The sequence below is a fragment of the Bombus pascuorum genome, chromosome 9 (assembly GCF_905332965.1).
Source record: "Bombus pascuorum chromosome 9, iyBomPasc1.1, whole genome shotgun sequence".
Lineage (NCBI taxonomy): Eukaryota > Metazoa > Arthropoda > Insecta > Hymenoptera > Apidae > Bombus > Bombus pascuorum.
The window spans coordinates 5,191,810-5,207,185 of record NC_083496.1 but is presented as its reverse complement, the minus strand read 5'-3'; the positions used below and the strand labels follow the sequence as shown (position 1 = coordinate 5,207,185).

At 51.5% G+C, this 15,376-nt stretch overlaps 1 protein-coding gene across 2 annotated transcripts in view; it reads right to left on the bottom strand.

The window, feature by feature from the left end:
- Positions 1-15,353, bottom strand: part of LOC132910648 (inactive tyrosine-protein kinase 7-like) — a 34,370-nt gene extending 19,017 nt beyond the window's left edge. Inside the window, exons 1-2 of one of the 2 annotated variants that reach the window (XM_060966463.1) lie at positions 15,092-15,353; positions 6,606-6,908 (exon numbers count right to left, since the gene is read on the bottom strand). In XM_060966463.1, the coding sequence (XP_060822446.1) occupies positions 6,606-6,908; positions 15,092-15,131 (343 nt within the window). In that variant the 5' untranslated portion in view covers positions 15,132-15,353. Of the gene's footprint in view, positions 1-6,605; positions 6,911-15,091 lie in introns of both variants that reach the window. The other variant, XM_060966464.1, reaches the window with a different exon arrangement.
- Positions 15,354-15,376: the final 23 nt, after the last annotated feature.

The window sequence follows — 15,376 nt, the reverse complement described above, 5'->3', positions numbered from 1 at the left end:
CAAGGTTAATTAGTAAGGAGCGTAATTAATGGGGAGCCCAGGATCTTCCTTATTCATCGGCCAGATTCTCGCGACAGGGTGGCTCCTTCCTTTTTATCGCGTATCTTTTTTCTTTTCCTTTTTTGTTCCTATTTGCGCTCTTTTCTTTCGTCGATCTCCTGCACTGCCAGCACTGCTTCTCGTCCTTTTCTTTCCTCGCTTCCTTTCTCCTTCGTACCTACTCCCCCGTTGCTAGATATCTCTCGCACTCTTTTGGCACTGCACGCTCCTTTTTTTTTATTTCTACGTGCAACGAGCCGCACACACTCTCTTTTTTTCGTTCCACTGTATATTGGTCGGGTTCATTTAGCGCGAGAAATAATTACGGTGCTCCCCGGCTAAAATGCCTTACCGTGTGTACTTGGCCCCGATTGTTCGCCTCGATGACGGTAATTTGACAGACAGGGGTTGCGCCGTGCGAGACAAAAGTCGCGCGGAACAAATCGACCGGGAACGCTCGGCAAGCACACCGGATAAATCGCGGCAGCGCTCAACGAATTTCTTCTCTTTCGAGTGATACGTACGTACGTGTAAGGAAATATCATCGAGAAAACCTGGATCAGCCGAGGTATTTCCGTTATTTCCATCTCTATCCGACCGTACCGTACGCGAGATCTTCGACATATCGCACCGAAGGGTCATTTTCGGTTGTTCTATTCGCCTGGCGCTATTCGCAAAACTCTGACGAGAATTTAACTCGCGTCGACGATTGTCAACGAATGAGAAGTACCTATAATACGTACGCGTATAACGAGCTTTCCCTGGAATCGAGGCAGACTACGAGAAACGCTTTAGGGGAACGACACGCATAAAACGCGAAAACATCGTGAAAGCGATATTTACCAAGGTAGCGCTCGCTCTGCATCCTTTTTTATTTTAGGGTCACTCGAGAGTAGCCCGGGAGCCGTACACGGGTGCGAAGCATTGCACGACGGTGCACTACTGCAATTCATTCGGCACAATGCACCAACACAGCTCTAGCGCGATATACCGAGCTGGAGAAACGAAAGAAGGGAAATAAAGAAAGGACGAAGGGAGAGCCGGGGAAAGGATAGCTAGAGAAAGAGAGAATAAGAGTTTCTCGTGGTACGCGTTCACGACGAGCATCCGTGGTAGTGTTTTTAAAAATGCAGCCGCCCCGGGCTGCCTACAGCCTCAACGATTAGCTTACTACCCCTTCCCATCCCTTCCTGGCCTTTCCTTCTCCTCTTCAGCCTCGCGTGCTCTTCCTCCGTCCCTTTCTTTTCGCGTCTCTCGCGCTCGCTCTCCGGCGACGACGACGACGACGACGACGACGACGACGATGAGGATGACGACGACTACGATGACGGCGACGACGGCAACGGCGACGCGCAGCCCGCACGGAGGCGAGACAATGAAAATGCAAGCAAACCCTCGCTGAATTGAGTTCTCCACCTGCGTGCGACCGACCGGGAGTGAGAGGAAAGAAGAGAACACGAGGACGGGGAAAGAACCAGAGAATCCCTATGGTAGGCTTGCCTCGAGATCTCGCGGATTTCCTCCCTTTAAAGCAGATATAATTCGAAGCTTCGCCGAGGCGCTGTTTTGTTTATTCCACGTTTTCTCCTCCGCTCTTTCTTCTCCCTTGCTTTTTCTTTTTTCTCGCTGCGAGGAAACATCGCGAATCAAGACGGCTCAGGTAAACACTTGCGCGTGATCGCTATAAAAGTCGTTAGGGCGTCAATAGAGCGAACGCGTGCGGCTGTCTGGCGATTCGAGACGATCCCGAGACTCGCGAGCGAGAACGATCTCGCAAAATTCGTTAAACACCGTGGCGACTTTCGGCCTGGAACGAACGCAATCGCGGCGGGTGTTCTTCCGCCTTTCTTCGAATTCATCGTCCGTTGAATGTTTCGCGCGTATGATTTATCGGCCAGGTGTTATTATTATACCGATGAAACGCGGATCGAAGCGCACACCCTTGAAGCGAACCGGTAAATTTATCGTGGTATTGAGGAGGGTCGGCACGCGTTGCTCCCGTCAATGCGTAGCCGCTAAAAAATGGGTATTGTTGTGGTGTACAATAGGAGAAGCCTAATTGCCATTTGGCCTGGCGTTATACGGCCAGCCGCGGGGTTCACAGGCGGTGCTACGATGCGAGTCAAGAATGTGGATACGAAGACCTTCTTCGAGACCTTGGACACGATTCAACGTTTCGCCACGAACGTATAAATTAGTCGCGGTTATTAATTCGTCCGGTCTCAAAGGATTCAACGAATGCAAGCCGGACGAAAGGAGCGAATAAATTAAACGTGGGCGCGAAAGTTAAGTTTCCCGCGAGACGATCGCGTCACGGTGCGATCGAAATTATCCGCGCGATTACAATGGCGAATAAGTATCACGGAAGGCGAGTAGAACAGAAGGCGAGAGGGGTCTTTGAATAGAATTTCCAAAGCGAGCTATTTGCCGGTCGAGCAGCGACAACGCGGCGAAGAAACGTCTGCCGACGATTGTTCTCGGAGGCAGCGCAACGACGAGGACCGGATGATAGTCGAAGCTATGAGCAAAAGTACTCGTTCAACCGGAGCTCATCGAAAAGTGGCGCTTTACGGGGCGGAGGAAATGAGATTGCTGGGAGAAGGATGGCTTATTGTCGACTACGCACAATGCGTGAGGTTTAATTGCCGGTCGAGACCGCGAAGAAGGTAAACGAGGAGCGGCGAGAACGTGAACGGTTGCCGCGGTCGTTCGTCGCGGCCGCAACCCTATTAGAAGCCGGAGACACAGGATTTTTCACGGTGGCTGAAGCCACTTTTGGATCCCATTATCCACTCGTCTGCGGAATCGCGTTAACACTTTCAATCCGGAGACCCTTAAACCGTTAAACCTCACGAATCATCTGGCTGCTCGGGAAAAGAAAGGAAAAAGAGAAGAAAAAATAGAGATTAATAGCCCGGATATTTTTCGCCGCGAGCTCACCATTACGCTGAGCCAAGAGGAAAGAGAGCGTTTATCCCGGCAAGAAGCGACGATCTTACCATTCCGGCCGTCATTTTCATTAGAATTCCCAACATCGATTTGCACCGTATCCGAGCGAAATGGAAATGGTCGTAAAGAAAGAGAAGAACGGACCGAACTCGGTGGCGCGTGGAATAACTCGTTCGGTCTCTTAGGAGTCTTGCGTATCATCCGATGCAAAGGAAGTCGTTGCAAGACGAGGCGTAGCACGCTCGAGTCTACGTACACGGCGTATAAATCAGATAGGATCTCGCGTGAAGTCGAGGATACGCGTTGCGCTGAATTCAGCCCCTAGTCCCGCAGCTTGTCCCTCTCTGTCTGTTTCGCTGTGACTCTCACACCCTCGCGGATGCCGTAGCTCGAGGCTGAACAACTTCCTATCCATTGTCGCGTATCGCAGCAGGCTCTTCCTCGTCGCGAAGCGAGATGTTATTTTTTTATTTGCACAAAGGATCCTCCTCGGCGTGTTATTACCCCCCGTGCGTCCGTCCCTCGTAGCCTGGTCTGTGGCCGCGAGCCGAGGGGTTGGAAATTAAAAGAGGGAAAGGGATGGTTTTCACGTCGAGGTACGCGGAATATTCACGGCGGGCCAGCTCGTCATCGCCGAGCGTGTTCGAGAGATCACTCGTCAGACGCTCGACCTTTCGAGGGTGGAAAAACCAGAGTTTCCGTCTGCCCTGTTTTTCGATATCGCGAAATTATTTCGAAACTCTCTCGCGTGTTTAATTACGTTCTTTCTACGATTACGGCTCGTTGTTTTCGTATCGAGTAATTATACGCGATCGTTAATACGGCGCGATTGAAAACGAACGATCGAAAACGGGAGGCAGCGGATGGCGCGTTTACGCGAAAATTCATGAAACGCGGAAAACGCATTTGCGTTTTATCGGAAAGCGCAACACGCGCACCTTATATTTAATGGAGCCAAAATGCGCCAGTGTACCGTTTACACGAACGCATATGGTATCCGAGCGGAGGAGACATTTCGAGCGTCGAGCGTGTTTAAAGGATCAACCGAAATAAGCTCGCCCACAATGCGCGCCCCGAAACACGCGCAACATCCAGTCCGACTAGTTTTATTCCTTGAAATTCTGGAAATTTCGCCATAAACAGGTCTAATAGCGTCGCGATATCTCCACACTTTGGAATAGCCGTAATCTCGCAAGGTTTTCCCGCAATTTCGGTAGCAGCGAGACTGTTTCGGCTGATTAACCGAGTCGTCTTGTATATCCTCAAGCGAGCCTAATTAAAAGAAAATATCTACTCGCATTTTTAAAGTCTCTCACGAGACTCGGTACGCGGCAAGATCTTCGCAGTAGAAACGTTAAACGACGATTGGCCGGGGACGTGTAAAAAGCAACGTGCGAACGCGTTGCCCGTCGCTAGTCCATTTGTATCTTTCGTCGGCGAAACGGTGAACGACCACGCCTCGTACGGCCTTGGCCTTGGTGAAAAGAACCGGATCGACGACCTGGCGAGCGGTATCGAATTGTCAAAGGGGCTAGATATTAGACGCAGATTAATCAGCTGTTGAACGCGCGCGCGTACATTCGATAGGGATTTCCGTTTCCGTTTCGAATCGAACAAAAGACTCGTCCCCCCGATGTCATCGGTTCAAAGATCGATAACCCTTTGCAAAGGTATCACCAGACGGATTTAATTAATCAAACGGGAAACAACTATAAACGTTAGACGGCATCGACGATTTGAGTCCATAAGCGTTTTATCCGTCGGATAATTCCCTTTCATCGGAACGATTCGAGCGAATCCGCGGATGAAAGGGTGGTTCGTCGGTTGGACGAAATTACGCGATGCCTAGACGAAATTCATTCGCGAACGGAGGAGACGGAAAACGCCGCAGCCATGGCGAGCCGAAGAAAACGTTCCATCGTCATTATCATTATTATATTTATCGCAATTATCAAAAGGAATCGAGCCAGGCGACGGGTATTAAGCACGCGCTAAATGTACTCGTGCTCGGTACACTTCACCGGGTTGGCAGCAGCGTGTAATAATAATTACGAAACGATACATGATAACGAGGTGCCGGGACGCTAACGACGCCCTGACGTCGTTTCTCTCTTTCCTCGCTCTTGCCTCGCCAGCCCCCGCAACCGTTTCACCACTATTTCTCTCTTCTTTTCCCGTCCTCGACGGTTCCCCGATTTAATAATATGTACTTTTTTTTTGCAAATTTCTTCATTATTCATTCAATATCGCGGTACCGCGGTTCGCGCCTCCTCGGTTACGGCGTCGATTTTTTTTTTTTTTCACTTTAGCTCGTTCCCCCTCGTCCTACGCGCGGAAAGCACCTATTTTGTGCGTTTTCAAATACAAATAAAAAAATGCCAGCAACTCGCGCACCTCGCTAGTAACATTATACGTATTTTCCTGCTTCCTCTCTCCTCTTCCGCTCAGTCAACTCGTCACACCCGTCTCGACGCTAAGCATCGTTGCCATCGTCGTCGTCGTCGTCGTCGTCGTTGTTGTTGTTGTCGTCGTTGTCGTCGTTGTCGTCGTCGTTATCAGCGACAACTTTCGTCTCGTCGAATTTACTTTCCGGGGATCCTCGAGCGTTTTGAAATCGTTAAAACACGAACACGGCTGCGCCCAGGGCCGTCGTCATCGACGGACGCCATATTGGGCAGCTCGGTTCGAGAGCAAATTATCTTGCTTAATTAATGTCGCGCTGGCGAATAATTGGAATCGCGAGAGGGACGGGAACGGCGAAAGAGCTCACGGTGGCCGAGTTCAGCAGCCGAGGCTATCGCGAATCGATTCCTATCTCCGCGCTTCCCTTTCGTTTCGACCCCTTCTTTCCCGGTCTCTTTTTCTTTCTCTCCCGCTCTCGGATTTCCCCCTTCCATCCATCGGCGCGGTTCGTTCTGTTCGTTTCGCTTGTCTCTCTTTGGTTCGTTCGGCTCGTGTAATTTCTGCACGGCAGGCGTTTGATCTGCGCTTTTGCGGAGAAAGGGCGATTAAAAAGTGCCGTGAGAATAACATAGCCACGGTGAAATCCGTTGTAGCGTCGCTTTGAATCCCTCGGGCGTTGGTCTCGGGACTGTCCTCCTCTCTTACCACCGCCCATCTTCCTTCGCTCTATCGTTTCATCTCCCAAGCTCCGTCTTGCTCTCGCACTTTGTCGATTAAGCAACGCGACCGTGAACGCGGGATTATACCGGTTTGCCGCATTTCGGTGAGGTACGACACGCGCGGGACGCGAGGTTCGCGCCACGCTCTCGAGACCTACGCGATTAATCTCTCGATGGTCTCGCCCACCATCACGAGCACGTTATTAATTAAATGCCGGCGAGCTAGCGCTCGTTAAAAAATTCTCGTATTTGCGCCAAGAAACGAGTTCCATTTCGCGCGACGCGCCGCGCTGTTAAACGCGTTTGTATCGCGATCCTACCGCGTTTTTTTTCTTTCTTTTCTTTTCTTTTCTTTTTTCCATCGATCAGGATTTCACGCCTCCGACCAAACAGACGTCGGCGAGTTGATCGTGGAACGTAACTACTCGTGCAACGGACGCGCACTCTCGGCGAACAAATTAGCGAGAAATCGAGTACCATAAAAAAGTTACTCACATTGAATGTCGATCTTGGCTGGTGAACTCTCGATGGAATATTCAGTTTCCTCGTGGGTGGCAACGCAAACGAAGTTGCCACTGTCGAGGATTCGGTTCACCCTGGTGATGCGAAGGTCGCCGCCATCCTGGTGTCTCCGTGGACTCGGCGCCAGCGGCTGTCCGTCGATTTTCCACGAGTACTTGACCAGAGAACTGGGCTGTGCCTCGCATCTCAAACGCACCGGGGATCCCTCGGCGACCGAGTGCTCGCCGGGACTCACGGAGAAGTAGAGGCTGCCGTCTTGACCAAATACCGGTACCACTGTGCAAACACATCGATCGAACGTTACACAATTTCATCTAATTATCGTCCATCGAAACGTAGCTAAGAGACAAAGAGAGAGAGAGAGAGAGAGAGAACAAAATCATCGATACGGTGATTACGCTTTTTTCTTTCTCCACCGACGATTCAGCGGATCCTTTGACTCCGAACCGTGCGAACGAACAACGTTGGGAAATTCCGTTAAAAACGAGGGTCGCGTGGTGGATTTTAACTGGAAAGTTTCGCTTCGACACCCCGTATCGTTTGGAAATTGCGGGGATAAGATGAAATGCCGACACGAGCGTTATGATATCGTTATTAAAAATATCGTTAATTACCAGAGTAGAGCGGTAACAATCGAGCGATAAACAGCTCGACGAGGAAACGCTGTAAAACGGATGGCAACAAGAGCTTCGCTCTTTGAATGCGGAACTCTCATTAAGTTGATTGATAATTAGCACGGGGCAACGTTATTGTATCGATGTCCTTTGATATCCGCCAACAGAAAAGGTCTTCCTCTGGCACGCCGCCCCCTGTCTCGTTTCTCGGTACACCGTTTAATACGATTTCTTTTTCTCTGTTTTTGTTTTCGGGATATTACCGCGCGCGATACGCGATGCGCTCTCTTCTTTCCCAGCTGTGCCTGGCGCGCCCGTTGTGTTTTCAGGATACGAACGTAGATGCATATCCCTAGAGTAATTCCGCACAATTTACCGATTGCCGCGGGTATCTGCGCGTCGACGATTCGAGTCGAGCAAGAAGAACCAGAGAGGAAGATAATATCCGAATGACATCCATGAAATACGCGACAGGTGTTCTTCGCGGAGTACGTATTCAAGCGTGCGCACCGGGCGACTGCTATCGAGAGAAAGACGTCTACTCGTTCAACGAGCTTATTAGTTGGTCGTTAATAAGCTTCTCTACCGAGACGGAACGATTTAAGCTTCCTGAGCTAATTAGGCAAACCTTCTGATCTTATTCCGACACGTATCGGCAAACTCGGCTTCCAGTTTGTTCCACGTCCCAACGAATTCGAGACAAAAAGCGAGATGGATACGTTGCCGGTAAATTGTGTGAGAGAGAGAGAGAGAGAGAGAGAGACACACACAGATAGATAGATAGATAGATAGAGAGAGAGAGAGAGAGGGAGAGGTTGGCTAGTTTTTAATCGTTTGTGCTCAAATCGTACACGAAAAACTCGCTTTCGAGCAACGTCCATGAACAAACGTTGGGAACGAGCTGCAAATAGTGGGGCGTGCAAATTAAACGAACCACATTGTACCAGGTAGGGTGGTGCGGCGACGCGAGCAGAGCAAAAGGCGGACACGAACAACGGTGCAGAGGGAACACGGTCAGAAAAAACGAGTGGAAAGAGAAAAAAAGTCGTAACAAGAATCATCTGCTCGAACATATTTTTTTCGCTTCGTGAACGTTACCGCTTCCGCGCTGTAAAAAATGGATAGGAAATGGATAGAAAAAAGTCTGGAGCTGGGAACTCGAGCGGCAGGCGTCCGAGCTCGCGATTCGCAGCCGTACTCTCGGCGTATCGATCGATCGCATCGCCGATTTTGCAAACATCCATCGCAACGTATATACGACACGTATACTGTGGCGCGTTCGCGTACGTGTGTAGATTACGTTCTCTCTGTACACGAGCTGAAAATCGATTGTTGCGTTTCCATGGCTGGAATTCAAGCTACACACGTGCACGGTCAACGACGAGCCCCGTCCAATGCGTCCAGGTATTCGCCCCGTTCACGCTTAACGGTTTTCCCCGAGGAAGCTAATTAACTCGCCGGCGACATTATCGGTGAACTCGAAATAACGCGGGTTTGCAGTTCGCGTGAATGGTCAGGGTTCGATCTCGTTGTCCACGATCTCCGACAGGAGAAGGCGAGTCCTTCGAAGAGATACGCGAGTCGCGATGAAAATAGAACCTGGTCCCTGATTGAAATTCTCTCGTTGTTCGTTTTCACGGTTTCTGCCGCGTTCACGGAAGTCAATTAACGTTAGTTTCGTGCGATTCGAGACGCCGCTCGCTCGAAACGTTAACCCCAGGAACGGCCAGATCCGTAATGCCCAGTCGTAAATCTATCCCAACGGACCGATGCTCTTTTATTTGCCTCGGTTCGGGACCGCGTCAGCCGTCCGGCCTAATTGCGGGGCCAGGTACCAGACACCGTTGGCCGGATCTCTTGGACGTTTCTAAATTTTAACCGTGTCGTTGCGGGGGAAGGCAGGGGATCCTGTTATTATCTCGTAGTAGATCAAAATTATCCTTTAAAATACAAAGGAGAAAGAACGGCGCGAGGTGGAGATTCGAAGAACCGGTAATTTCCAACGCGGTCGATTCCAGCGAGCTGGTAATTTTCGACGAAATTTCCAAGTCGGTTCCATACCGCGCGCTCTTCGTGACTCTCCGTGGTTAATGACGATGCTCCCTCTTCCGGTGGATTTGCTTGGCCGAGAGGGATCTCAAAAACCGAGAGTCGAAGAAGAGATAGAACTCGCTGCTTTTGAAACGAGCTCGTGACGACGCTGCGCGTCGACGCTCTGCCGAGCTTATCCACGACAGTCGGCCGAATCCTAAAAAAAGAATGCGCGCGGCTCGGTTTCCGAGTCGTTCGTTGCCGATCCTGGAACCTTCCCAAGGGGTAAACACGACCGCTTTTACGACCTACTCTCGAGATTACTTTCCTCCCCGAGGCGAACGTCTCTCTCGGTCCAGCTCCGCGTTCCGTCCTCTCTCGTTCGACGTGTGCAGCTGCTCGCGCCGCTTTATGGCGTTTACACAAGCCGCTCGATTTTTCGGCCCCTGCACGCCACGCCACGCCACACAGCGACGCTGCACTTCCGTGTGCGACGAAGAGCAGAACGATCTCGACGCGGACGGCCAACCGACTCGTAAACCACCGAACATCGCAAAGGACGCGCTCCTTTCCTTTCCCTCCACGGTTCATCCACTTCCGGCCAACTTCAAAGTAACGAGCGCAGCTATTTTCTGCCGGATAAGAGAGATCGCTTCTCGCCTCGGAACGATCGTCGGAGGAAGAAGGCAAAAAAATGTTTGATTATTACTCGCGGCGCACCATCTCCTCGCAGCCGGCAGTGGTAAAGAACGAAAGTTCTACCTCGTCGAGCGGAACTTGCCTCGTTACGAAAGCTTTTCGTTACCACGAGCGAGCGAACGAGCGAGCGAGCGAGCGCGGGCGTGCGCGCGCACACACACCAGCGACCAGGGCCTCTCACGCTAACGACCGGCTCGTTAAAATCGAAAAATCATTAGCCGGATACCTTTCGAGTTTCTTCGAGATTCCTCGCCGGCTCGTCGAGTTGCCCATTTACCGGCATCTTGAAATTCCTCTGGCGAACGCGTGCGCGCCATCCCATTAACGAGCCGGCCGACCGTGTTACAGGAAAACTCTACCTTTCGCCGTTTTGCCAAACACCCCGCTAACGAACTGCTGGCAGAGAAAATTCGCAACGTCTCGCGCAAAGGCGGCGGCGACGACTCGGTCGCGTTTCGAATACGGTTTCGACGTGCGCGATGGTCAACGTACGTATCATATCGAGCGTAATGCGCGCCGCTGCATAATTCATCGGACGTACGTAGAACGCGCGCGTTTTCGCAACGCGATCCGCGGTTGCCTATGTACGCGTCGGCGATTTACGCGCGAACCGCGATTGTCACAAGGGACGAAGCTCGACGCGTGTTTTGTGAGTTGCGGTGAAAGGACGAGATTCATAGTGGCGGTTAGCGTGCGCGTATTTCTACAGGGTCCTGGCCACGGCGTGTGCCGCGTCTCCTCCACTCGTCGGGACAAATGGCGTTCGGAGTGCCGCCTTGCAGACGCTCCGAGTAGCGTGAAATTCACACTCTCGGGACGTTTTTCACGATTCTGAATGCACGCTGAGAGTCTCCTTTCTTCGTCTCGGGGTGTCGACGCGAGCAAGTCGGGTCTTATTTAAAAAAAAAAAAAAAAAAAAAGAAAGAAAGAAAGAATCCAGAGGAGAAAGGAAGGAAAAAAGAGGAAAAGAAAAGAAGGAGAAAAACAGATAGAACGAAGAAAGGAGAAAGAGCCGGCCGCGCTACCCAAGAAACCGAGGAAAGGGAAGAAGGAGGAAAGACGCGCGGCCGAGGATCAGCCTGCTAGAGTAGCGACGCCCTTTTGACAGTGAAAAAGTAACGGCACTCTGTCGCGCTTCGCGGTGACCGACACAAAAGCGAACGACGAATTAGTGGTGCTGCGTGGAAGCAGTGGGATAACACGTCCCTCTCATTTGAAATTTCTTATCGCGCGTCGTTAAAATAAAGTTTCTGCCTTAAAAATTCCTTACGACGAGCGGACGTCTCCCGAGCTCGGACCGTCCGTCATTCGACGCGTTCGAATAAAACGAAATTTCGCGGAATAGACTATATATAAAGGGAGGCGGTCACGCCGCAACGAACAAGAGTAAAACGCTCGCAGCGAAGAAAGGCGACGCGACGAAAAGTGTTGGCCACTCGTTAGGCGAACGTTTCCAGACGCCTGGACGCAACGGCGCTTAGCGGCTTACGCGTTTCCACTTATGAATACCGCGAGACACGCGTCGCGAGTACTCAGACACGACACGGCACGCGTTGAAAGAGACGAGCACGAGTGGACCGACGATACGTTTGGGACTGGCGCGATTCGTCGCGTTTCTCTACGCAGGAAAAATATTCTCGATCGGGATGGGTAGGCGATAGAGAGGTATTCGTGTAAAAAATTGAAAAATCAGATAGCACGAACGAGCTCGGGAGGAATACGCGACGACGGTCGCATTCAGGTCGCGGCATTATTCACGAATCAAAGGGAATTCGTCGAACGGAAAAGGCCGATCGAGCGGTCGGAGCGTGGCATATTTCAGTAGTCGCGCGCGTATAACGACGACGCCCGAGCAAATTTCAAAGAGGCCTATCGGGTTGTATGTCGCCTGCTCGAAATATATTATCCGCGTCTCTTGCGTTCCACGCGGGTCATCAAACGCTGCTTTTGCCCGCGCCGAAGCGTTTTACGCTCTTTCAGGCACAGCCTGCTGCTGCTGCTGCTGCTGCTCGCAACTCGCAATGGAAAACAGACGGAGAAAAAAGCGAAACGCCGGCAGAAGAGCCATTTCCTGTCGAAATACACGTCGCCGGATATTCCGCTATCAACCACGATACGCTATCTATTTGTCGCGATGACATCCTCCGAAAGTTACCACCCTTTTCAGCTTTGTTTTTGCTTCCATTTCCCGTTAGCTGCATTTCCGTGATTATCGCGTTTTCCAGACCTATCGTTTTCCGATTGCCACGACCGTTATCCGTATTACGCGCGAATACCGCGGCGGTGCCGATGCATCGATTCGTTCAAAGGTGGAATTTCTCGGCGAAGAGAACGTTCACGGAACACGACTGGTACGAACGAACGAGAGCCACGGTTCGCGCGAAACCTTACGAACGAGCCGGGTCTTGCCAAAGAAAAGAAGCCAGCGAAAGCGACGAGGAAGAGAAAATCTTGGAAAGTGTTGGACAACGAAGCACGGCTTGTTTACATGGAGCACCGGTAACGCTTTTTCCGTCGTGCGCAATTTTTCATTTTCAGCAAGAGCATGGAGAAAGCGACGAGGTTGCGGTGGCGAAAGTTGGTGTGACCGAGGAGAAGGGAAAGCTGGTAATTTCGCACGGAGGATACGAGCGCGCGAAAGCCAACGACGAACGAAGCGCGGGCTACTACCCTTGCACGATGTGTCGCGGTTCTAGCGAGAAAAGCGTGGTTTTCGCCCTTTATGCGTAAATAGCCGCATTACGCGCGGCCTCTGCTTTTATTCGCTCTCTCGCGAGTCGTTCCACCAGCCAAGGGATCAAAGGGCTAATACAATTTTTCTTGGTACCTCGGCCCGTTGCCCTGCAACCCTCCCGTCCGCTCTCGCTACCTTCCTCGTCGCGTGCGTTTACCGGCTGCGCGCCACCCGACCGGCATCACGGTTTCAGAAACACTTTAGGACGAAAGAGAAACAGCACGTGGATAAAGAGAGGCACGACCACGCGGAAAGGAACAGAAACAGAGAGTAAGTAACTCCGAGGTTGAATAACATTCGGTGTATAAAATAGCCGTGCACGCCGGGCCACGGACAAAGGGCCTTTAGTGGCAAGCAGTGTAAAAAAGACGTAGACGGAGAGCCGAGAGAGGAGGACATGGAAGGAAAGAACGAGAGAGAGCAGGCTTGCCGTCGATGGCGAAGGAAAGAGGTGAAAGGGAAAGAGAGAGAGAGAGAGAGAGAGAGAGAGAGGAAGACCGAGGAAAAAAGCCCGAGTGTACCGGTACCCCTTTTCAGGGCACAGGACGTCTCCGAACGGCACGGCGGGACGGTCGTTCTCATCCGTAACCCGAGACGTGTAATTAGGAGCACCGGACCAAGATGAATAGCCAAGTGGTCGGTACCCGGGCAACAGGCAGAGAAAGGAAAAGTGGGGGGGGGGGGCGAAACGGAGGGATACCGACGATATGATCCATCCATCGGCAACCACGACCACGTTAAAGAAGGAGCCGTGTGCGGTGCGCGCCATCCTTGCATCGCCCCGTCGATCCATGCCAGCCGATTCGATCCGATTCGACTCGGTTCGAGAAACCGATCAAAGTCCCGCGCCAGCCTGTTTATGCCGCCGCTGCAACATCGCCGTGAACGCTCCCTCGACCCGCCTTACATCGTTATTTATGAACACGTATCCAACGTGTTTTTATCGGTAGCCGGTTTCACGCTTCGCAAAAAAGCATCCGCGTAGCTAAATAATTTTCAGAGGCGGGCACGATCGAAGATGCAGCCCAGATGGTCCGAGTCGGCAATTCTATTTGGACCGCGGTCCGTTCCATCTTTTATAACGTCCTCAACTCGAATCTAAATTTAAGCCGTTGAATCGTACCGCAACAGCGTTGCTAAAAGTGCATTTTGCGATCGGAGCGAAGATCGATTCGAGGCGCTCCAAATACGTACTTAGAGATGACGAGATAAGGGCGACACGAGGCTTTCAGCGAAAGACCAACGAGTTGCTCGCGAACGGTCTTGTAAACAAAGGCGAGAGCGCGGCGATAAATCGGCCGGTTGTTTGGCATTTTTTAAAAGGCCAGGAAAATCTCTGTCGAATGTTGCACGGCCGGTGTCGTCTTTGTCCGACTAGCGTTCGCAGCCATCGCTACTAATTACACGTGCAGCCGCACGTATACGACGTTACCGTCGATATTAGGTAGGTGGATACGTAATATGGCCCCCCTTTTCCGCCGAGTCTGCGTATATTCGCTTTCTAGGTGTGCATGGCTATCGAACCGGTTCTCCTCTTCGAGAGGGAGAGATGGGGGGAGAGACAGAGAGAGAGAGAGAGAGAGAGAGGCGGTAGGAGTGGGTTACCGGCCGGCATCATGGACGATGGAGAAAGATCGTAGCCAGCATCCACCCGACTATACCACGCTGCCAACGATACACCACCAACACCACTAACCATCGGCAGCGGCATTGGCATCATTATCAACGACGTATCGTCGTACATCGGCCGCGCAGAGATCGGCAGAACTGATTCGCCCTACCGACTGCAAATTGCCGCTACGACTCGCTCTTTTCGAATGGCGAATTCGCCGACAGTGTTAAAGGGCCATCGATACGGCTTTGCCACCGCGCTCCTCTGATTATCAGTCGATGCTCGATATTCTTCCTCCGTACGTTCTTTCCATCCTTTGATGTTCCGTTCCGCGAATTTGTATACCGTCGAACGGAACGTTCGTAAAAGACGCGCGCGATTAACGATGAGATGAAAACAAGATTATTTAGAAATAAAACGATCTGGAATAAACGCTTCGGCACGGAATTACGTTCGCGGAGGAACGTATTCGTTGAAAGAGAGATTGCAGTTGCAATGAAATTGCTCGTTGCGGTAGTTAAGACCAATTAATCGTAATTATAGCAGGACCGGCGAAAGAAGAAAGCAATGGAGCACAATATAAGACCGACGAGTTGTAAACGATCTCGAGCGACAGACGAAACCGTTTCTATCGATAATATCGTTGCTCTTTCCCCATCCGTCTTTTTGCGATTCACTGACACCAACGAGGGTGAACCTCGAGAGAGTGGGCAAAGAATCCTTCGAATCGTAGTTACGTGCGTATATTGTACGTATATACGGTACTCACGAAAGAAGAGCAAAAGCGTAGCTGCGTCGAGACGCCACATCCTTTCGATGGCTTCGACCTGAGGAATCACGCGGCTCGAAACTCGCTCGGGGAGAGACTGAGCAGGAAGACCGTTCCCGTGTATCAGAATCCTCACGTCGCTGTCATTCTATTTTTCTTCCGTGTGAAGCTTGCTTGCCAACCGACCGACACACTACGCGAAACTGAGAACAATCCAACCGAACACCACGGAACGACGCGCGATACTGAGGGCCACTAACCCACGCCGCGTCGTAGCGACCCCTG